This window comes from Molossus molossus, unplaced genomic scaffold, assembly GCF_014108415.1.
Source record: "Molossus molossus isolate mMolMol1 unplaced genomic scaffold, mMolMol1.p scaffold_m16_p_10, whole genome shotgun sequence".
NCBI lineage: Eukaryota > Metazoa > Chordata > Mammalia > Chiroptera > Molossidae > Molossus > Molossus molossus.
Genome location: NW_023425345.1, coordinates 76,940,689 through 76,963,678, shown reverse-complemented (window position 1 = coordinate 76,963,678; position 22,990 = coordinate 76,940,689). Strand labels below are relative to the sequence as shown.

Here is a 22,990-nt window from a genome sequence, read left to right as displayed (position 1 = left end):
GCCCTTTCTGAGCTAGCCGGGAGCTGCCCGGCCCTTGGGGAGTGGGCGGTGGGTGGGGGTGCGTTGGGAGTCGGGGGATGCTCCCTCTCCGAGAGAATTGGGTAAACATGGCGACCGAGGCGCCCATTTGCACACGCTACACAAATGCATCGCATTCCCGGTTGTTTGCAGAAAATTTACAGCTGAGTAATAAAAGTTTACGATCGACTCACAAGTTGGATTGGCCACAAGAAGTCATGTGGATTCCATCCATGAACGTGAACTTTTTATTGTGGTTTGTCCGTTCGGAGCGCTCAGCAGAACAGTCCTCCTGTAAGAGCCTAACCATTGCCAGGGAAACCTGCGCTGGGCTCTCCCTTCATTACCAGTATATTTTTTTTTATTAATCTGATTAATAATTATTTTCTCTCCCCTCCAATTTAATTTTTTTCTCCCAGGTGGAGTTGCCGGAAGCTGGGGGCACCAGGGGAGGGGGGAGGGGGAGAGGCAGGAGTTGAGGGCACGTCTCTCTCCCTTCCAGACCCTCTAGCCCCCCAAGGGGAGGAGGAATGCGGGAGCAGGAGTTGAGATAGGGAGCTGCAGATGCCTCCCCTCTCCCCTCTCCCAGGCTCTCCCTCCTGTCCCCTTCTTGCAACTCTCCTTAATTTTATTTGGCTTTTTAATTATTGGAAATATTCTTTTTATTTTTAAATTTATATAAAGTGTGTGTGTGTGTGGAGCTGAGACAGGCTCGGCAGCGGCACAGAATGAGGGAAGACGAGAAAGAGAGAGTGGGAGAGAGAGAGAGAGGCAGAGAGAGAGGGAGAGGGAGAGTGACAGCAGCGCACGGTAAGTGTTTCCTTATTGGTTCAAATATGTAACTAATGGTCCGTAGCTGGGTGGCGGTTTCAAGATAAGGACTGCAGCGGCTGGTCTTGGTTAGAGAGAAGAGGGGGCTGGCGAGGGGGTGGGCGCGTGGGCAGTTATGGGGAGAAAATGTGAGGGGGGAGAAATTGGGTTAAACTGTAATATTAGGTAGTGGGGGAAGTGTGGTGTCCTGATGTCACTGTGCGTCGAAGTTGAGGTGGAGGGGGGAGCGACAAGAGAACTGCGGCTGTGGGGCTCAAGGCCGAGGTCTAGTGCGCTGACTGGCTGCCTGGTGCTCACCGTGTCCTTACCTGTTATTTAGATTTGCAGCCTCTTGGCTAATGGGACTGGGACGGAGGGGGCCCAGAAACTCAAACTCCAGGGCAGGAGAAAGAACCCGTAAGCTTTAACCCTTGCCCCTTGAGCAAAGTGGGCCCCCCAACCCCCAAACAAACTTTCCAGTGCCCCCTCCCTGCTCTGCAGTCCCCTCCCTCCCGGAGAGCGCGACTGCTAGAGCTTGCACATGCGCAGTGCGGAACCAAGGCCGGGCCGCCGAGCAGGATGCAAGTGCGGCTTGGCGGGCGGTGGGGCCTGTTAATTGGCAATTAGGGGGGAGGTTGGTGGCTGGTGCGCATCAGCGGAGGGGAGAGCGTCCGCCCACCCCCTGCTCTGGCTCTCCTTAGAGCGGATGGGAAGATGGGAGGTGCTCTGCACTGCGGGTGGATGGGTGGGGGTGGGGGTGGGGGTGAGGGACTCGGTACTCGTCTTGTGCTTGGAGAAAAGGGGCCTGTTTCCTCTGCCCCGGTGTGGCGTCCCCCACCCCCCAACATCGGCCACCCCACCCAGAATACACATTGGACTGCTTAACCCACCTCGGCCTGGCTGCTCTGGGCTAGGATCAGCCCTGTCTTTGGCGGAGGTGGGAATTAGGGAGGCCCCAGGCTGGGTGGAGACAGGCCCAGGCCTCGCTGGCTGGTGGGGCCTCCTGGGTGAGTGGAGGCAGTGAGAACTCCAGGCGTGGCTGGCCCATGGGGTAGGGACGTCAGAATTGGGCGGCGTGGAGAGTTTTGGGGCGCCCAGGCTCTTCCTAATAATTGGTGCTAATGGCGTGTTGTATAGTCTTAACCCGACACATATGGTTTCATAACACAGTGGCTTAATTTCTTCCAAATGTACGTGGCCCTGAATGTGTTGCAATTTGATATATGACCCCGCCCTGCTCCCTGGCCTGGGTCCGAGGCGGCCCCTATGTGTGTGAGCTTCTGTTTATAAAGGGCGACGCATACGCAAACGCCTACCTACCTAGGCAGACACACCCCAGAGCTGGGAAAGGGGGCGCATATACCTTGAGAGGGCCTTGAGTCTGGGGGCCAGACTCACCTTCAGTCCGAGTCAGGAGCCGCCCCCCCACCCCTACCCATCCTCTCCCAGAGGCGCGACTGGGCTTCTGCGCCAAGCTCGAGTGGGGGAGGGGATCTCTCCTCGATTTCCTGTTTAAACCCTGACCCGTCGCCTGGGGGTTGGGTAGGGGGGAGAGAGAACCTGTTTTTATCAAATTCTTAAAAATATAGTTCGACTGCTTTCAAATCAAACCCCTTGGGCTCCAGTTAACGGTGAATCTTCCCTCCCCTCCCCCCACAATCCCCTTCCCTTCCTCTCCTGCCCCCCCAAAATTCCCCTTTCGCAGACGACATAAAGGCCTCTGAGGTATTCTCCCGGGGGAAGAAATGGCATTTTCTCTCCCCCTTCCCTCCACCCCCCCAATAGGACTTGTGTGTCGGCAGAGGCGTCTGCCGAGGGGCTAATTTCGCGTTCCTTGTTTACGATCGAGAAAAGCGCTTGGCTCTCCCCAAATGGGCCCAGCCCGCCGCCTGCTCCGGCTGCCGCGCGCTCTCCCGCCGCTCCAGCGCGGCCCAGGGGCTGCCGGCCCAGGAGCCAGGCCGTGGCCACCAAGATCCCGAATCTGTGGGACCTGAAAAGGGCAAAGGGAGGACAGTGGGCCAGTGGAGGGGCCCCGGAGGCCTGAAAATGGGAGCCTTTCTCCTGGCGTAATGTGGGAACCGCCGACCGGTGAGGCCTCTATTTCTCTCTTTCGCCTATATTTTGTCTGCCCCCGCCTCTGCAGATGGCCATACTCGGGCGGGGTGGGGTGGGGGGTTTACAAATCTCCTTTGTTTGCCCCTGGTAAAACAGTTTCTGAAGAAGGCCGCTGGGGCCAGTGGGATTCACCTGGGATATTAGAGGGCCCCCTCCCTTCGGAGGGGTGGGCCTGGGCAAGGCGGGGGCTTTTCTTTAGGACTACTGGGTGATCTAACCGAATGTGCTGTTGTCGACATTTCAGGGTGTTAGGGTTTGTGGTTGACCGGTTAACAGCACCATCCTGAGATGTCCCTGTATAATATTTTTATCAATTGATTTTCTGTCTCTTCCTGGCTAGGGTCCTGTAGGCACCCAATCCCTTCACCCCTAGCTAGACTCCTCATGGGACAGAAGGATGCAGAGAACGTACAGCAGCAGTGACTAACCCTGGTTTTCCAGTTTTCTAGTCTGGCCAGGGCATAAACCCGGTCCCAAACACCAGCCCTCTCCTTCCCTCCTTACTTTCGATTTTCATTCCTTTCCTTCTTTCCCTCTCTGGCGCTCAAACAGAAGCACAAGAGGGGCTACCACTGGCAACTCTCAGCCACCTTGCAGGCCAAATCCCCTGTAGACATGGCCCTTAGTGCAGGAGAGCACTGTGGTGATTGTCTAATAATAGCCAAGGCTGCTGAGAATAGAATCTGGCTCAAGGACTCTGCACACCAAGGGCTAGGGGCTGGGCAGAGGCACTGAATCTGTGGATCAGCATCTGGCAATGCTCCCTGGAACTCAAGCCCCCAGTGTTCAGCTCTGAGCCCACTCTTTGGGCACCTCAGCCCTGCCTCTTACAGGCTTTGTCAGCCCTGGCATGGGCTGTATTTCATGCGCCAGTTCCTAGCGAGGAAGAAATGGGCACAGCAAACCCTTTCCCTGGTTTGACAGTTGTGATCCTCATGAAGAATGCGACCTTGTTTGGAGAAGGCAGCCTTGTTGGGTTGGCTGTTGTGTTCCAAAACCAGGCTTGGTAGCTTTATGCAGGCTCAAATGTACAGACTTTTGCATGAATATGTACAGACTCATATTCCCTCATTGGTTAATTGTATATTACCATGTCTATATCCTATTTGCTCAAATATCATTTTATGTGCATGCAAAATTTTGTTAGTCCTCACTGGATGGGCATGGACTCAAGGAGGCACTGGTTGCACCAAGAAGGCTCTCTGTGTATGCTCTACTGAAATGGGTGTGTGGTGGAATCGGAGTATGCGGGTTCCAGTAAACAACGGATACTACAAAGGCTTTCTAAGACCTTAATACATTTGCTGTCCCAGCAGCTGGGCTGGGGAAATACTGATCTCTTCTGCTTTCTCTCCATGCCTCCCCCCAAACTTCCCCAACTCAGAAACTATTTTACCAGGGGAACCCAGCTGTGTTGAAAGTGAGTTCTGTGGGAAATTCTTTTGTGGGTTTTGTGGGCCTTGGAGCAGTGGGTTGGGCCCTCATGCGTGAAGCCTCGCTGGGGCAGTGAAGTTGATACGAGGTCTCTGAGTAGTGGTCTGGAGGGGGCTGTGGGCTAGGGTACTTGATGAGGCCTGTGGAGAAGGTGTCAAAATGGGTAGGGGTGCAGTGAACGTCTATTCTCTAGCCTTGCTCACTCAGTTCCTCTACAGGGCCCAAGGTTTGCGGGCCTTGTAGAGTGTGGGGCAGGTTAGGGGTTCTCTAAGTTCTCCAAATACTGAGATCTGGTTACTAATGGGACTTTGTTTTAATCCTGTCTGCTACCTAAGCTGGGGAGAAGGCTGATGGGGCAGTGCCAGAGGAGAAGCTGGGTCTGGCCGCCTGTGGGCCTGGAGCATTGAGTGTGGGCCAGGGCAGGCAAATAACCAGCCTCCTTCCCTAGCCTTTCTCCCTTCTGGAGCCACAAAAAGACCTAGAGCAAGGGGGAAATATAAAGGTCCTTGAAAAAACCCATAAAAGAAAGTAAGGATAGGAGAGGGGCTGGCGACATTTTCCCCTACTCCTAGGCGATCAGGTTCTTCCCAAGACTATCCTGTCCGGACATGCTTGTGGGTGCTGAGGCATGCAGCCTTCTTCCACCTTCTCTCCGCTGGCACCAAGAATGGCCTTGGGCTTTCAGGCCTCAGGCTCCCCTGGGTGCTGATGTGCCAGTTACCCCCAAATTGTGCCCCTCCCCTGGCCCACAGCCTCTGCCACTGTTGTACAGCTGCCCCTGTTTATTGTGTCTGTGAGTTGTTTACTTGTTTTGTCTGCTGCCACCCTGCGTCTGAAACCCGCCAAACCAGAAAACTCACCCTGGAGAACAAAGTGCAGCGCTATCCTGAACTCCCTCCCCTTTCCAGCACCCGGTTCCAGCCCTTACCTCCTTCCTCACTCTCTTTCCGAAGGGAGGAAGCAGAAATTGTTCTGAAATAGGGCAGCTGTTTATAGGGTTGAGGGAATTATGGGGACACCATAAACCTCCAGTGTCCTGATGGTGGAGAGACTTTGAACAGCCCTCCCCTTGCCTCCAGCTTTTCTTCCTTCCCCCTGGCAACTGCTTGGTTAAGGGGACCACAATCACTGAGAAAGTTGAGCCCCCCTCATCCCTCTCCCCAACTCCTTTCTGCAGGAGTTTTCCCCATGACACAGGTTGTTGGGTTTTAAATCAGGGTAATGTTGGCAGATTCGTAAAGCTAGATAAAGCATGTCGTTCACCCTCCCTTTCCTCAGCCCCCCAAAATAGCAGTGAATTTAAGCAAGTCCTACAAAATTAAATTGCCCCTTCGCTAAAGATCCTATAAATTTCCAATCCCGCCAGGTGTAGAGTCGGAGAGGCCGCTGTTCGCCTCTAATTTTGCTCCTGGCTATCAAATCTAAAAGAGTATCATCGAAGTAAGTAATATTCTCGTTTCTGAAATTAGTTCCCCCCTCCCCATCTCTCTCCCTCTTTTCACCAGCACATATTAAATGGTTCTTTCAGATCTGCAAACAATAAAGGATAAAATTATTTATAGGGAAATGAGGACTATGTTTCATTGTTGGCTTATTGTTCCAGAACATAATAACATTTTATTTTCAAGTGGGAGAACTTAGACCAGGGGAAAAAGGGGGAAAGGAAAAAGAAGTGAGGGGAGGCAGGGCACCCACACACAAAACTCCTGCTGTATATAACTTTAATGACATTTATTATTTCCTCATGACAACTGACTGTGACGTCATAAATGTTGCATTCTTGATTTTTATAATTCTCATAAACCTCCAAAATTGGACTAAGCAGTGCTTGTTCAGTGTGGAGGGATATAAGAGAAGCCAAGAGGTTGGGAATCCTTTGCCCTTATTCTGGGGGCCAAAAATATTCTAATATTCTGAATTTTCATTTTTGCTCCTGGACCAAGCCAAACCACTTGCTTTGCCTCCCTGAAATGTCACTCAGGGTCTGAGTTCCATCCCCATTCCTGAAGGATCACTGCATGCCCCCCTCCTCAGCTGATAATCAGCTACTTGGGATAGAGGTAGGAGGCTTAGGGGCCAGGGCCCAGAAGCCAAAAATGATTTCTTCCAGAGGAAACCAATAGGGCCTCAAGACTGAGTATGATGGGACAGAGATGCTTGAGACCTATTTTATTTTTTAACCTTAGCCAGAGAAGTGAATTGAGAAGCCAAACAAATGCCGATAGTGGAGCTGATGTCTGCTGATGGTAGCAGCATTAAGTAGAGTGGTAGTAATGAAAGGTCAGGCAGAAATCTGGAAAGAGAGAGGGAGGAGAGAAAATATGATGTGAGTTAGCAGGGCCCCTTCATGTAAGTTTCTTCTCTGTTTAATGGCAAATAAAACAAAAGCAGCTTGGGCAGTCTCTAAACCTCTTAGCTCAAAAGAGGAGTCACCAGGCCTCCGAGGTGTTTGAGGCAGTTCTCAGGCACTTTACATGCCCCATCTGGCCTCTTCTTTCTTCCTCCCTCTCTGTGGACCCCCAATTTTATTCAGCTCTCCAGCTTGGGCCTTTCCTCATAATATCAGCACCCCCAAATGCAATCCATTTCCAGGTCAGGTGTGTCAAATTTCACTTTTCTCCAAGTGTCTCCCTGCCTGAACTTTTGAAAGGAGAAGGAGCATTTTGGGGAATGCAATGTGTATATGGGGAAGTATGTGCTGAGACAACTTCTTCCACTGTATCTATGAGAAACTGGGGTCTCCTAGAATAAGCTATTCTTTGATGCCTCCAAGCAGACCCAGTTCCCTGCGTTCAGGTTCTCTGATGGACTGAGAGACTCTGCAACCATTTTACTCTGGATTATGTGGCGATCAAAGGAGCCCATGCACAAAACACTAGGCATTTGGGGTAGGATTTATTTTTTAAATTTTTAAATAAAAAATGTAATCATAAGCCAGTCGGAGCCAACTGAACAGTTGCTTTAGAACAGCAAAGCCTTAACCAAACAGTGCGATTGTGAAGTGAACTGAACTATTGAAACTCAGCTTTCTCTGCAAGAGGGATTTCAGCCCTTGCCCAGTGGCACAAAAGGGGCCAGTAGGGCAACAGCCCCTCTCCAGCTCTGGAAATTGAGAATTGGCGGGGTGGGTCAGCCAGCTACAGTGGTTTCCAGGCAGCCAAGAGCCCAGGCCGAGCGCTGAGTCCTGCGGCTCCAGTGTCCGGGTCCCTGAGCAGCCTCCGGAGGCGCCGAGGTGTAGCTGGTGGCGCCGGCAGCCAGGAATGGAGTGTGTGTATCTGTATGTGAGGCTGGTGGGTCACAGGCATCGGAAGCGCAGAGTTAGGGAATCTAGGGAGAGAGAGAAGACTAGCAGAACACAAACTAAGCAGGACCTCTGGAAAAGATTGCTCCCAAATAAAAAGTCCAGATCTCATCCTCTCATTTCAGATACCCTTCCCTAAGAAATTAATATTATTTCCCAGAGCAGAATAGAAAGCAAAGGCAAGCAAGATAAGGCCTGCCTATGAACTCCTTCTGAGACATAGGCTAGTTCCACCCACCCTCTTCCCTGTTCAGAGGTACACAGGCCCCCAGGCCCTGCCCTGGAGCAGGGTGAGGCCAGAGCAGGAGCCCTTGACTCTCCTTGGGAAACCCTGAAGTATCCAACTTCCAATAGGACCCTTAGCCTTGAGGACTCCAGGCCAGTAACTGCCCCCCACTAAGGCCCGTGGCATGCTTGCAGTAAGTTTCTCTCCTATAATAGTGCTCATGAAAAGCATGTGTTTTGGATTGGGGGGGGGGGGTATGCTGGAGCAGCAAGCAGCAACTTTCCCCCTTTATTCCTCTTCTGTGTTTTTTGAATTCTGTTTTTGAATCCACTAATTACAGCTCCCAAAGCAAAAATCTGCTCTCACTGCCAAACCCCCTTGGAATGCCTGATTTCCGAGGCCGAAAGGGCAGAGCAACTCGGAGACCTGCGGGCCTGAGGGGGTGTTCTCTGATTCTCTAGGCTTATTTTATAGAAACAAAGAACAAGTTCTCCCCCCTTTCCAGGACTTGTGCATATTTACAGAGCTCAACTGCAGTTTTAATAAAACATCTGTTCTTGCTTCTGTTGATGAGTTTCCATAATTGTTTTCAGACAAATTTAACAGGAAAATACAAATATATTTAGAAAAACCCAAGTCCCAGCTTTCTCCCCATAGACAGTCATTCTTTTGCCAAAAAAGACAGAGAGAGAAAGAGAGAGAGAGAGGGAGAGAGAGAGGGTTAACATAAAACGAGAAAAGAAAAATTTAATCCAATGGAAGAAAGATCGGGCTCATCTGATTTGCTCTCCCCCCTTGGAGCGAATCCTTCCAGCAAATTTCAGCTGCATAATTAAAGATCTAACTGAAAAAAGGAAGCTTCTTTCCTCAGGAACGGAAGGTAATGGGGGAAAGTGTGTTGGAAATTAATTTTGCTGAAAGTCTTTAAGCTTTGGGGGAAATTATTTGTGTTTCTGCTTCCCCTTCTCTCCCCCTTCCAACATTTCTGCCTTTTTCCCCCAGCAGCTGGTTTCTGTTCATTATAAATCGGCGAGACCTTTCAGTCTCTGCCCTCTGTTTAGGGACGTAATAAAACACTTAACTTTCCGGGACTGAGACTTACATTCTACTCCTCAGGTCGCCCACCCCCGCGCCCACCGCCTTTAAGCCCTGAAGGAGACTCTCCCCAACTTTGGGGCCCCTTTCCTCTCTAGGCTTGGTTTAGGAGGGGCTCAAGGAAACTCAGGCATCCTTGCTGAGGCGCTGCAGCACGTGTTTCCCCAGAAGTCCCTTCTTTCTTCCAAGGTCCTTCCTTCCCCCACCCACCCATAAAAGAGATTTTAAAACACATAGAAAATCGACACCCATTTAAAGCAAAATTTCCTTAAGATGTCCTATCTTCCATCATTCAATTTGTTGTACATTGCAACAATTTAATATCTTGAAGGAAATATCACTGACATGATTTATCCTTCTAGCAATCTCTCTCTGAAATGGGGGGGGGGGTACTCTTTCTTTGGCCTGTTCTATGTGTTACACCACTACCCTTAGGGCAGAAATGAGGCTGGGAGCTCTGAGAGCAGCTACTTGTGTCCAGGGGTGCGCTGACTTGTTCCTTAGCTCAGCCCCCTGGGTCTCCCCGCCCCTAGTTCTCTCTCTCTCCCTTTTGCCCTCCAGGGGGCCTGGAGCCCCGGCCAGCTGTTGGAAACCTCTGTTCAGGCATGTCATGAATTGGAGGACAACTGGATTCTAGAGCGGAAAGCAATTCATGCTAGTCTCTGTGTTTGTATACCTGCCATGTCACCCCAAATGAGACAACTCATCTCAAAATTTCTTTCTTAATTTAAGAACCCTCCTCTATACTTTCCCCTTCATCTCCTTGGGGAAAGGAAAGTATGGTCCAAGAGGAGGAACCTCTGTTATTACAGGGGTCTTTCCCCTACCCTTCTAACTACCAGCAAATTTTCTTCTCTGAAGGATTGAGCCTGTATTTTTTAAATCCAACACAAATTGTCTGGCAGGAAGACTCTTCAACCTGGTAAAGAGCTTCATGTATTAACTAACATGTTGTCGCCACCAGCTCCTACACACTGTCTGCTTTTGGGTTGGAAACTTTATTTTTCCCCCCTAGCGACACTCCAGGGAAACCTTAATGTTACAGAAGATGAATAAACGAGTTTTTTCCCAGCGTAGTCCCGTTTATGGCTTTATTGCTACCCATTGATTACTCCGCTTTGTTACACAGAAGGAAAAGATCATAAAATCCGGCGACATCCGGGTCCTTGTTATAGCCAGTTCTCCCCCCAAAAAAATTGATGAGGGGAAAATATGAGCTTCTCCTGCTCTCTTCACTTGCCCACCACCCCTTCTTTGTCAACTCAAAGTATTTTTAGCCTATGTCACCATAGCAAATTAAGTTTGGATTAATCAGGAGTAAAACCCGATCCACACACCTTCCGATGCTTCAGTTCGCCCATTGCGGCTCCTTCAGAAACCTCGACTCAGCTGCCTTTCCCTAACCTTTTCTTCCTTTTTCTCAGCCTCAAGGTGGAAAGGAATGGGGGTAGGGACTGCTGAGAGTCTGGGCCCCACCAGGTGTGGCTGGGCCTTGGGTGAGAGCTCCCCAGGAGCACTTTGCTGGAATCTTCAAGCTCCAAAGCTCAGGTCCAGGGGCGCCTCCCTTAGCAGGGCAGAGAGTCCGGAGGGGGCAGGGGGCTTCTGACATGTGCAAGGGTTTGAGCTTGCAAGATGCTAAGTGTCCATCAGAGCTCCATCAGCCTTCTCTTTCTGGCTGGATCTTATGTGAATTACCCCACCGGCCCTCTCTGGCTCCAAATCATAAATTCTCACCAACATAAACAGGAGTTGATGTGTCTAGAAAGACTCAGAGTTCTTTCTTCTGCCTTCCTTTCTCTCTCTTTCACCATTTACTTCTTTCTGTCCCTTTTCTATTGTGTTTTTATACATTCTCCCTTTTAGGCAAAAATGCTACCAGAGTTTCCCCCAAAAGGGGGTCCTGAGGAAGAGGCAGAAGGGAGCCAGGAGGAAGAGGAAAACAGTTGCCTGGCCCCTTTGCCCACCTCAGCTCTGCCACTCTACCCTGAAGTCTCACCCTTACCCCTTGAGACCTACTTGTTCCTCACATGCCCTCTGTGTCCAAGACTCTCACACCCTCCTTCCTCTGAGCACCATGTTTATGAATTTCTTCCTATTCTTGATTTTTTTTTAATTATTGAGAAAAAAATATACTGGTTTGGTGGTGAGGACTCACTTCATGGAGTATCAAACCAGGATTTTCTATAGGATTTCTGAGGATACCCTCTGAACTGGGAGGGAGCTGCTCCCATGGAGAAATCAGGATATAATTTTAGAAGGGAGCAGATATAAAAGATGTAATCAGATTGAAAATACAGGGATTCTCCAGCCTTGGCTCTGGACACTACACAGCAAAGTTAGCTGGGGCTGAGAGATTTCCTGGGAGTGCAGCTCTCCTTCCCTGGGCCCCAAGGTGGTGCTGACGGACATTCACCCTTCCTTTACCTCCAAATCAGTTCCCTTACGTATATATATATTTTAAAAATCCAAGTCTTACTTTCAAAGCACACACTTAGTCTCAACTAGGGAATCAACAGAAGCAGAAGCGATTTTTTTCCCCCTTCTTGACATCTGGCTTGCGATTGGCTGGAAGGGGGTCAGCTGACTTTGTCATTTTGTCTGTCCTGGATTGGAGCCGTCCCTATAACCATCTAGTTCCGAGTACAAACTGGAGACAGAAATAAATATTAAAGAAATCATAGCCCGACCAGGTAAAGGCAAAGGGATGAATTCCTACTTCACTAACCCTTCCTTATCCTGCCACCTCGCCGGGGGCCAGGACGTCCTCCCCAACGTCGCCCTCAATTCCACCGCTTATGATCCAGTGAGGCATTTCTCGACCTATGGAGCGGCTGTTGCCCAGAACCGGATCTACTCGACTCCCTTTTATTCGCCACAGGAGAATGTCGTGTTCAGTTCCAGCCGTGGGCCGTATGACTATGGATCTAATTCCTTTTACCAGGAGAAAGACATGCTCTCAAACTGCAGACAAAATACCTTAGGACATAACACACAGACCTCAATCGCTCAGGATTTTAGTTCTGAGCAGGGCAGGACTGCGCCCCAGGACCAGAAAGCCAGTATCCAGATTTACCCCTGGATGCAGCGAATGAATTCGCACAGTGGTGAGTTTTACAGCTCCGAGATATAAATTAAATAAACTGAACTGGCTTTATGACCGGCTTCCCTAGAAGAACGGGCGGAGAGAGTTTTTTATGGCCCCATAAAAACAATCACGCTCGTCTCCTCGCCGACGCCGAGACAGGGCCCCCTCTTCTGCCCCCTCTGCTCGCCTCCCGCTTGCTTGTAGGGGCCTGGCCCCCTCGGCCCCTGACGGATGGGAGGGCTCCAAGGCGAGATGAGGGGGGCAGAAACAGGGCAGGGGTTGAGGGGAGGAGGCAGGGGGATGGGGGAACCCCCAAAGTCGAGTCAGTCTGAGGAGAAGGGAGGGGAAGAGAAGGGAGCAGAAAAGTGGGGGAGAAGTTTCCAAGGACCTAGGGTGCTCCGGGAGGTAGGAGAGTCCAGTCGTTGAGAAACGGGGCCCTTATCCCCAGTGTTTGGGATTTTTCAGTGTTTAGATTTACAGCCTTCTGCCTGGTTCTTGCCCCCTGCCCCACCACCACTACCATTCTTTGGAACACACACCTACCAGCCTATGAGGAAAACTGAATGAAGTTGGAATCCTGGCTGTACCCCTAGTGGGGGTGGGGCAGGGCAAATGGGAGAAGGCTGGAGCCTGAGGGGGCCCTGAGCTGCTGGTCAAGTTGGGAGGGTCAGGACTTTGCTAGGCTAAATCGTCTGCAGAGGAAGCCCTGCTGATTGTTTTTAGTGTGTTTTGTGCCCGGATCTCTAGGGGTCGGCTATGGAGCGGACCGGAGGCGCGGTCGCCAGATCTACTCGCGGTACCAGACCCTGGAACTGGAGAAAGAATTTCATTTCAACCGCTACCTAACGCGGCGCCGGCGCATCGAGATCGCCAACGCGCTCTGCCTGACCGAGCGACAGATCAAAATCTGGTTCCAGAACCGCCGGATGAAGTGGAAAAAGGAATCTAACCTTACGTCCACGCTCTCAGGGGGCGGCGGAGGGGCCGCCGCCGACAGCCTGGGCGGAAAAGAGGAAAAGCGGGAAGAGACAGAAGAGGAGAAGCAGAAAGAGTGACCTGGACTATCCCTGCCACCCCTCTCTCTCCTTTTCCTTCGCTCCCCCAACTCCCTCCTAATCACACACTCTGTATTTACCACTGGCACAATTGGTGTGTTTTGACTCCCTAAGACAAAATTAAGGAGTCAGATATGGACCTGAAAGTAAACTCTGGACCCCCTCCCTCACCGCACAAACTCTCTCACTACCCGCCTCCTCCTCCTCCTCCTTGCTCCCTCGCTAGCTCTTTCTCGGCTTGTCTGCAGGCCCCTTCCCCCGCCCAGGCCTTGGGGACTCTGTCCCTGAACCTCCCTTCAGACTCCACTGTTCTCCCTCCAAATGAGGACTTGGCCTCCCACCCCTTAGGTGCCCCCCACCCCCCCGCCCCTGCGCCAGAGAGCCGGCTCCCAGGCCCGGGGCCTCCACTCGGGGCCTTAGGGCCCGGCCTGGCGGCCAGGGAGGGCGGGAGGCCCAAGGAGGGCGCGTCTTGGCCCCACAGCAACCCCAGGGCCTCCCCGAAGCCCCTGCCCGGCCCCTCTGCCCGGCCTCTCTGCCCCAGCAAATGCCCAGCCTAGGCGAATTGTATTTAAAGAATCCTGGGGGTCATTATGGCATATTACAAACTGTGACCGTTTCTGTGTGAATATTTTTAGCTGTATTTGTGGTCTCTGTATTTATATTTATGTTTAGCGCCGTCCGTGTTCCAATCCCATCTTAAAAAGGAAAAAAAAAAAAAGAGAGAGAGGGAAAATTACAAAAAGAGAAAAAAAGTGAATGACGTTTGTTTAGCCAGTAGGAGAAAAATAAATAAATTTTAAAAAAATCCCCTCGTGTTACCCTCCTGTATAAATCCGACCTCTGGATCCGTTCTCGAATATTTAATAAAACTGATATTATTTTTAAAAGTTTATATCGGGATTTCTGTTAATTCGCTCGTCTGCCTGCCTCGAGGTGAAAGTTGGAGCAGGCTCCCAGAGCTCCGCGTCTGCCCGCCGCCTGCAAGCCCCCAGCCCCTTTACTCGCCTTTCCCCGAGCCGGGCGCCAGCCTTGGCTTCCCCCTTTTGGTGATCGGGATGGGGGGGCTGGGAGGCCTTTCTGGGCTCCCTACACAGAGCAATACACTCACCCCGCAAAAAAAGCCGCTTGGGATTTCGATGGGGGTGTGTGTGGGAGGGGGGACCGGGCTTAGTCGGATTGGTCTCCAGACCCACACAGGCCTTTCTTCTTGCCTGTGATAGTCTGGGGTCCGTCTTCTGAGCCCTGAGCCCCCCAAAGCCAGAAAAGCAGCATTATCCAGGGCACCAGGGCACCACCACCCACTCTCCGAGTGAGGAGGGGGCGCCCTGTGAGCAGACCCTGCCTGCGCCAGGCCGACAGTTGCGAAACGTGGCGGAGGCGGCAAGCAGAGGGGAAAAAGAAGACAGCGGGATTCGAGCCCTTCGCCGGGATTGAGCGATTCAAGGACATCTCAAAAAAGAAAGCCTGGAAATTGAGCTCTCGGCTGCTCTGGGACTCCTAACGTGGCTGGGACAAAATTTCTTCTTCCTTACAGCCCCAGCCCCAGTCTGGTCCTTCACTCTTTCTTCTCCCCTCAAACTCGGCGGGTGAGGAGCGCAGCCAGGCCGTAACCTTTCCCCAGCTCAGGCCTTCTCTCCCAAAGCCCAGACAGAAACCTGAGTGGACCTAGAGGGTGAGGTAGTGAGGGGGTCTCCCAGAGAGAAAAAAAATCCGTCAGAGTTTTCCAGACCTTCCAGATCCCCACCAGCGCCCCCTCCAGCGCCTCCGCCTTGCGGGGGGGCGGGAGGGGGGCTTCTCCTGGCAGGGGCGGAGATTTCCTGGGGAGAGGCAGGCTGGAGAGAATAAAACTTGGGGCTTGGGGAGGGGGGTCGAAAAGGGGCCGAATAGCTATATAACCCCTGACCACGGGCTGTGAAGGTTGCCCAGGCGCCTGCTTTGCCCACCCCCTTCCCCCCACCCCCAGTCAGATTCTTTCTCCCTCGCTTCCATATAGCTCAGAAATTGCTCTCCTGTGGACCTTGTGGATCCAGGTCCCTGGAGAGCCTGGTCCAGAGCCCCCCCCCCCCGCCCGCCCCACCATAGGGCACAAAAAGGCCTTGTCCTCTGCCCTGCTCATATATTTGCGGAAGCTTGAATCTTGCTTTTTCATTCCCTCAATTAATATCTATTTTCTATCCAAAATATCTGGCATTGGTATCACATGAGGGTCATACACAGAGATGTAGAGCAGTCTTCCAGGCCATTGTGTCTGGTTCTACACACACACACACACACACACACTGAAAATTGCCTTGTTGCCACTCTGGGGTCTCTGGCATAGTGAGGAGGTCTACTCAGCTACCCTGGCTCCTCACCCCCAGGCTCATCTCAGAGTCCCCATAACTTTCAGCCTCATGACCCCCTGCCCCATCTAGTTCTGCCCATCCAGTATCCTTTTTCCTGGGCATACTATTTACCTCTCCAGAGGCTTGGTTCACTTTTCCAAGCTGACAGGCACCTTCTCAGAAATAGCAGCACCTTGGGATACCCAAGGAAAGGGACCTCCAAGGAAAGGACCTCCAACCTGAGATAAGTCCTCCCGGAAGTCTAGCCTAGGCACCCCCTACACACACACACACACACACACACACACACACACACACACACCTAAGTCCCCTTCCCTCAGTCATTTTTGAAGATTGGAAGGCCCTGGGGGTGAAGTGGACAGGTCTATCAATTACACACACACAAAAACAACCTTCGGTGCTCCTAAACAAAGCATCATCTTTCCTTAAAATTAAATACAATTTAAAGGGCCATTTCAGGGGTTTGTTGCAGCAACAACCAGCTTTTCTACAGGGTAGAAAATCCAGCGGTCTGGAAGGCTTGCCGGCGCTCCAGACTGCAATTTCTTCAATTAGGCACCAGGTGTCGCTGTGGGCTCGTTGTCCCAGCTACCCCCAATTCCAAGAACCATTTTTTTTCCTCCCCCTTCTCTCTCTTTCTCTCATTCCCTCTCCCCCTTGGTTAGGCTTTGCCAACATATCAAGATGCGTTTCGCCGGCTTCCATCACTAACCTCCCGGAGGTCATCAAGCCAAATTTATGAGTGGCCGCTGGAGTCACGTGACTCTATTTAAGGCTCCCTTATTTGGGAAGAGCGCATAGGATAAAGAAAGAGATATCTCCACCTATAAATTGTGCACTTTGGAGAACAAAAAACCCCTCAACTTCAAAGAGTCACAAATCACCCTTAATCAAAAAGGGTGCAGAAATTTTTTTTGGGCCCTCCCCGCCATGAGCTCCTACGTAGCCAATTCATTCTATAAGCAGAGCCCCAATATCCCTGCCTATAACATGCAAACTTGTGGGAACTATGGATCGGCCTCAGAGGTGCAGGCATCCAGGTACTGCTACGGCGGATTGGACTTAAGCATCACTTTCCCACCGCCTGCGCCTTCCAACTCTCTCCACGGGGTAGACATGGCTGCCAACCCCCGGGCTCACCCCGACCGCCCCGCCTGCAGCGCCGCGGCCGCTCCGGGACACGCTCTGGGCAGAGACGAAGCGGCTCCTCTGAACCCCGGGATGTACAGTCAGAAGGCGGCTTGCCCAGCGCTGGAGGAGCGAGCTAAGAGCAGTGGGGAGATCAAAGAGGAGCAGGCGCAGACAGGGCAGCCTGCCGGACTGAGCCAGCCACCGGCCCCGCCACAGATTTACCCGTGGATGACCAAACTGCACATGAGCCACGGTAAACTTTAGGACTTCATTTTGCGCGCTCGGGTCCGCCTGGGTTTTATAGGCCATGCGGGGCAAATAAAGAAAAAAAACCTGCGGCCATAAATTTTACGATCCAGGCATCAATGGCTCGTAAAACTGTCCACTAAAAGGCTTAGAGGCTGTGTGCGCCCAAATTTACGACGACATAATTGGATCATAGGAACAAAACGTGTATAAAAGGCAATATTCAATTTTTGGGGGAGAGGGAGGGAGTTAAAAAAATAGAGGGATCTGAAGGGTGAGGAGCGCGGGGCTCCAGAGCGGGGATCCCCCCGCGGTTCCCTCCCTCCCCTGTGGAGCCGGTTCGGCCTGCGCTCGTCGCCCCGGAGGATTCCAGCGACTTGGGAGGGGTGGGAGGGGGGTCCCCGGTGCTCGGATCTCGAGGGTGCTTATTGTTCGGTCCGAGCCTGGGTCTCCCTCTCTCCCCCACCCCTCAGCCCCTCTGGCTGCTGAGTGAAGGCTGCGGCTGAAAGTTTCCTGCCTGGGCGGAGGCGCCTCTCCCGGGGCTGGGCTGGGCCGGGCCCGCCTGCGGCCCTCCCGGCCTGTCTCGCTTTGCTCGCTTCTTGTCCCTCCGGCCGCGGGTCGGGGCCTGGGGCTCGGGTGGGGACGCTGAGGCGCTGCACGCTATTCACCCCTTCCTGGCTTGGGGGGGGCTTATATTCCAGAGACGGACGGCAAGCGGTCCCGAACCAGTTACACGCGCTACCAGACTCTGGAACTGGAAAAAGAATTCCACTTTAACCGCTACCTCACTCGCCGCAGGCGCATAGAGATCGCCAACAACTTGTGTCTCAACGAGAGACAGATCAAGATCTGGTTCCAGAACCGCAGGATGAAGTGGAAGAAAGATTCCAAAATGAAAAGCAAAGAGGCTCTTTAGAGGCAGCGGGGAGGCCCGCCAAAAGCACCCCGAGCTCGTTTCATTCCCCTCGCCTTTCCTTTTCGGGTTTCCTCTTTATATATTGGGGCAAGGGCTGGAGCACCCGCTCCTGGGCCTCAAAGACAAAATCGCTTTCCCTTGGCATTCCGCATCCCCACCGACCCCAGGTTCCCACGGGGCTGCCTGCGCGGTCCTCACTCCCTTCAGCTCGGCTCAGCTCGGACCCCAGGGCAAGCTGGTGCTGACTGGGCTGGCGATGACCGTACCGGCCTGGGCTGCCTCTCAGGCTTTCAGCCCCAGCTTGACAAGCCCGAGTTAAGGTGGGCCCTGCGGTTGCCGCAGGCGGGGTGCCCCGACCCTCCAGCCTCGCCCTCTCCTTTGTTCCCGGTTTAGGTTGGCCAGGCGGCTGCCGGCTGGCAAGAGAGTGGTTGTGCCTGGCGGACTCTGGCGCCAGACTCGGGGTGCTTCGTTGTAGCGACTAAACTCAAGTTGTTCATTTTTAAATGATTTGCATAATAAAAGGGGGGAGATGACTGAAGTCCGCCTAGGGCCCCTTTGGTTGTCCTACGTTCTCGAAACCTTTCTCCCAACTCCAAAGCCGGAACCTCTCCAGCCTATGCCCTCTGCATGCCTTCTCAGGTCCCCAGCCTCAGGCCCCCAGTCTCAGACCACTAGTTAGTTCAACTTTTGAGGTTCCCTGCCACAGGACCCCAGCAAGCAGTCCTAGAGGCTCCTGGCTGCCAGTAGTCCCTGCCACGACTTTCTGTGTCCTCCTGCACCATCGCTGTTGTACAACTATTTATTGACTCCAAGTCTTTCCTGAAACTATATTTTGTCATATCAAATAAAGACAAAGAGAGAACAGGACTAAAAATGCAGTGGCTCCTCTCTGTTTGGGGCATGTATTGGGCAAAAGTGTCTAAATGGGCTGTGAAGTGTAGGAGGAGGCCCAAAGCCTTTAAGCCCCCTCTCCTTTAAAGGAATGTTTAGGAGCTTCTTGGGGTATTGAGACAAAGGAGGTGAAACTGAGCTCCTGTTCTGATCCCTGGCTCCAAGAAGGGCCTCTGGGGGAAGGGGAAGACACCCAAGTGCCTGTCTCATGCAGTGGCTATCCAAGGCATTCAGGCCTCTGCACCTCATTCCCACTTTGGCTGGGTGGATCTGGGGCTCTAGACAGGCAGTGGCCCTCAATGCATGTCAGAACAAATCTGCAGGGACTGGTGGCCCTGCAGTACTCAGATTCAAGCTCTTCTGGGCCTTTGAAGATCTCTCCCGGGGCTAAGAGGTCTCTGAGGGGCCTCGGTGGACAAAGAGAGAGGGCTGTGCCCTCAGTCTAGGGTCCCATTTGATCTCAGAAGGATCCTCAGAAAAAGTCGGTGCTGCTTGGTAAAGGGTTGCTGGGGAAGTTGGAGGAGGTGTGTCTCAGCTTTCTTAGATACTGGGGGAGGGTGAGCAGGGAAGGCAATCTGCAGGGTGTACCTGCCTGGCAGGAATGTTCAGACTCCCCACCTTCTAGGGCCTAGAGCTATGCAGGACAATTAACTGGGAAAGGAGCTGCATAGACCAGTGCCTGAATTGCATCTGTTTGCCATCATTTATCTCAGCCTCTGGGATTTTTGTGTAGGGGGAGGGTGGGTGAAAAGGAAGAGGAAAAGGCAGATTATTCAGGTGGTGCCTGAGGCTGGTTTAGGCCCATGCTCTGCTCTGATTCAAGCTCTTAGGATGGGATGGTGGAGGAAGTAAGAGAAACAAATGTGGAAAGGGTCCATAAAACTTTACTACATTTCCTCTCCTGCCTCCCACAATGGGGTGATTTCCTGGAGCCAAGCCTAGGCCCCCCACACTGGGGTGGGGAGAGAGGTTCAGGAGCTGGGCTAGAAGGCTTCTCCAGCAGCCAAGAGGAAAAGGGAGCAGAGAGGCTCTGGGGAGGGGGAAGGGGAATATTTATGATTATTAATGCTGACGCTCCTTGGATTTATTATAAAAACTGACTTTTCTGCATCTTATTGCCTAAGCTACCTGTCATTTTTTAAAAGACCCAAGAGCCTTTCCTCACCCCATGCTAGCACTTAGGAGGTCTCACCAAATGTTTGGTGAACTGCACCCACAGCTATACCCTTCTTCACACTGCACTCACTCAGACCAGATTAGGGCTCCTGAAATGTCTCTTCTTCACTAGCACACAGCAGACAGCCCAGCACCAACTCACCTCCTCTCTCTATCTGTCTCTCAAATAAAATGTGTAATTTTCGTCAGGGAGTTATTTTAATTTTTTCTCCATGCTGAGTGAAACTATTGGGGGAGCAGTGAAGCATGGAGAAGCACTGGCATCTCCAATGGGTAAGAGTTAACTAAGAAAGAGGCCCTGGTGCCTGCCATCACCTGCCCCGGCTGCCCTGGTGCTGAAGCCTGGGCTGCCTCCCCAGGGGATGCACCACCCCAGGGGGAGAACTAGGGGTGGGAGCAATGTTGCTTAGACCCACTGGGCAGGGCACCGCAACCCCACCATGTACTGACTGCCTCCTTCCCAGTGGATTTGGAACTGTATCCGCTGGAAGAGCTGGAGGACTGACTTAAGTTGGGCAGGCTTGGGTAGATGCACCCATGCCTGCCCATTTTGCCCTCTCCTGTCACAGTCTGTAGGTCTGCGCCCAGGCCCCAGCCTCTGCTTCAGCAGCATCAGCTGCCACATCCCTGCACTGGGAGTGGGTACAGCCCAGACCCTTGCTTTCTCCCTGAACAGAGGCTTCTACTTTGGAGTCTGAGGAGTTTCCAGCCTCCTGGAATAATCTCCACGCACCAGGGTTTAGCATTACTCTGGGGAGTTAGTGGAGGGACTTCTGGGTCCCAAACAGAGACCATGAAGCCTGCCTCTTCACTTTGCCCTGAAACCCACCCCCTTTGTCAGCGAGAAAGAAGGGGAAGAAGCAAGACTTACCTTCCCGGGGGAGTAGGGAGAGGGGGACACGGCCCACTCAGCAATTAGAGGAGAGAGGAGGAAAAAAATAGGAGGAAAAAATATCAACACGACCTCGAAGGCGACAGGTCCTTATGGAAATAAGTAAGTAAATAAATAAGGATCCACCCTCTCCCCCCCTCCCCACCCTGCAAGGAGGTGTGGGGGTGGGGCAAAGGAGCAGCACGAGGGCTTTTTAGTGTAACTGAGCATTAGAGAAATACGCTAGGCTTCTATGTGAATTTAGGAGTTTGAAACTTTTGGAGGTTATTTATGTGAATGGCCCGAAGGCAAGCCCGTGAGTGGCTCTTGGGGGACCACGTGATGTCATTAAACCAAGTTTTATGGTGTAGGGAGAGCTGACAAACCCACAATATATTTACATCATATATAATCTTAACTGTCCAGCCACGCAGCTGCTGGTGAGGTTTAATGCTAGGACAGAGGGCCTGGCAGTTAGAGGGGATTACGGCGCTGGGGATGATGGTGAGAGAGGTTACATCTTCGCAAATGAATCCCAGGCGAACGCTGTAAGTTAATTTTTTCTCTCGCTGACCCTTTCTTCTGTTTACCTAATCTTCCCCCTTCCTGAGAGAAGGCAGTTTCCACTCATTAAGGGGAGGGGAAGAAGGACTCTCCAGGCACCGTTAGGCTGGGGTAGGAGAAGAGAAGTCGCTGGGAGATAGGAGGATGGGGGAGCTTGTCTTCTAGACCAGCCCTCTCCTCCCTGCCGCTTATTCCCTCCAGCTGTGAGTCAACTGGGATAAAGAGAGGCCTGGGTTCTTTAGAGCTTTGCCAGGTCTCCCTGACCCCTTCTCCCTCTACAGTTGGGAAGAAAAGACAGTCGCAGACATATGGGTGTTTGGCATTTGTAAGAATGTGTAAACTCTAGGTACAAATAAAAAATGCTTCTGGGGCCCCCTGGTCCTGGGAAAGGCCAGTTCTGCCCTTGGCCAGTGACCCAGAGATCAGGCAGGGTGGGCAGCTGAGGAAGGAGGCAGGGGAAGGAGGACTTTGGGACCTCTGAACCCACAGGCTTCTAACTGAAATGGCAGAATCATCTTAAAGATGGCCAATTGAACCCTAGGGATCCCAAAGCATCCTCTCCTTCTTCACCACCAGGCCTGGGTGGGCAGCCTCAGTGGTCTGGGGTTCTAGTCTATCTTGGGTCATGTGGTTTCATGCCTCCTCCTCCCTCTAGTTGGGGTCTTTTCTGGCATCCCTAGCCCTTGCCTAAGGTAAAACTAGGCCTGGGAGGCCTAGCGGTTACTGCTGTGAGTCCAGTGTTAAGTGGGTGCGGGAATGGAGGCAACTGTCTTTATTAGGCTGGCCAAGAAAGCCCTCTGACCCTGAGGAGGGAGTGGGTTCTGGGGGATGGAGCCATATCGGGCCCAATGTGGGCATGGCACCCTGGGGCCAATCTCAGGCTGTGGCTCCCTTCAGGTTTCTAGAAAGGAGCAGCAGAGGCACGTGTCCGCTACACCTGTGAGTGTGTAACCCTCCCCTTGCGCCTTGCGTCACCGTCACCGGGAGCTAAGCCAGGAAAGCGACAACATATGAACTCAGGCTCCTTGAAGGGGCCCACCGGAATCATGAAGGATTCCAAAGCAGCGTGGAAGGCGGGTTCCATGGAGGGCAACTCCAGAAAGAGGAGAGGAGCGCAGGGAGAGAGCCAGGTCTGCGCCTACCCAGAGTAGTGGGGGACTGCCTTGGAGCAGGAAGAGTTCTAGGCACCCGCTTTGTGGAGAGGTGCATTTGGGGAGCAGAGAGGATGCTGTTAGCGTGCCCCTGCCACCCAACAGACTGATGAAGAAACAGGGGATCAGACAGACTCTGGGAGGATGAAGGGGGACAGAGACCCGAAGACACCCCGTCTGAGCTGCAGCCCCAGCCCTGGGACCTAGCAGTCTGCCATCTGCCTGAGGACTGAGAGCGCCCTGGGACTGGAGAATTCTGATGCCTTCCCTCAGAACCTCAGTTCCTTCCTACTCCTTTATTTCCCAGGGTGAAGGGTGGGGGAGCATTAGGATCCCAGAGGATTCTTCTCAGCAGCCCATTTGGAAAGTTAGCCCTCAGGTTCTCCCTTCCTCATTTCTGGCCCTTCTCAACTCTACCTCCCCACTAGTCTGTGCTTTTCAGGGTTTCTGAAAACTTTCCATCCAAGCAACAAGGAGATGGGAGTTTCCCTCAGTCTATAATTCTTCCCCTCCCTCTGGCCTTCCGGAGCAAGTCTAACGGTCTTTAACCAAAAATTTAG

General features: G+C 52.4%; 3 protein-coding genes across 4 annotated transcripts in view; all 3 read left to right on the top strand.

Moving 5' to 3' along the window:
- The first annotated feature begins 296 nt into the window (after nt 1–296).
- On the top strand, nt 297–14,031 carry HOXC6 (homeobox C6). Of its 2 annotated transcripts, XM_036251449.1 has the most exons (3): nt 297–828; nt 11,758–12,103; nt 12,832–14,031. In XM_036251449.1, exons 2-3 carry the CDS (start codon nt 11,950–11,952, stop codon nt 13,137–13,139), a joined length of 462 nt encoding a protein of 153 aa, XP_036107342.1. In that variant the 5' UTR covers nt 297–828; nt 11,758–11,949; the 3' UTR covers nt 13,140–14,031. The 2 variants fall into 2 exon arrangements, with proteins under 2 accessions (XP_036107342.1, XP_036107341.1); XM_036251448.1 differs by lacking the exon at nt 297–828 and having other exon boundaries at nt 11,592–12,103.
- The window catches only part of HOXC4 (homeobox C4), a 38,054-nt gene continuing 15,360 nt past the window's right edge, over nt 297–22,990 (top strand). Inside the window, exon 1 of the mRNA XM_036251446.1 lies at nt 297–828. The gene's annotated coding sequence lies outside the window, so the exon portion shown is untranslated. The remainder of the gene's footprint in view (nt 829–22,990) is intronic.
- HOXC5 (homeobox C5) lies at nt 16,415–17,777 on the top strand. Its single transcript, XM_036251450.1, has 2 exons — nt 16,415–16,868; nt 17,563–17,777. Exons 1-2 carry the CDS (start codon nt 16,415–16,417, stop codon nt 17,775–17,777), a joined length of 669 nt encoding a protein of 222 aa, XP_036107343.1.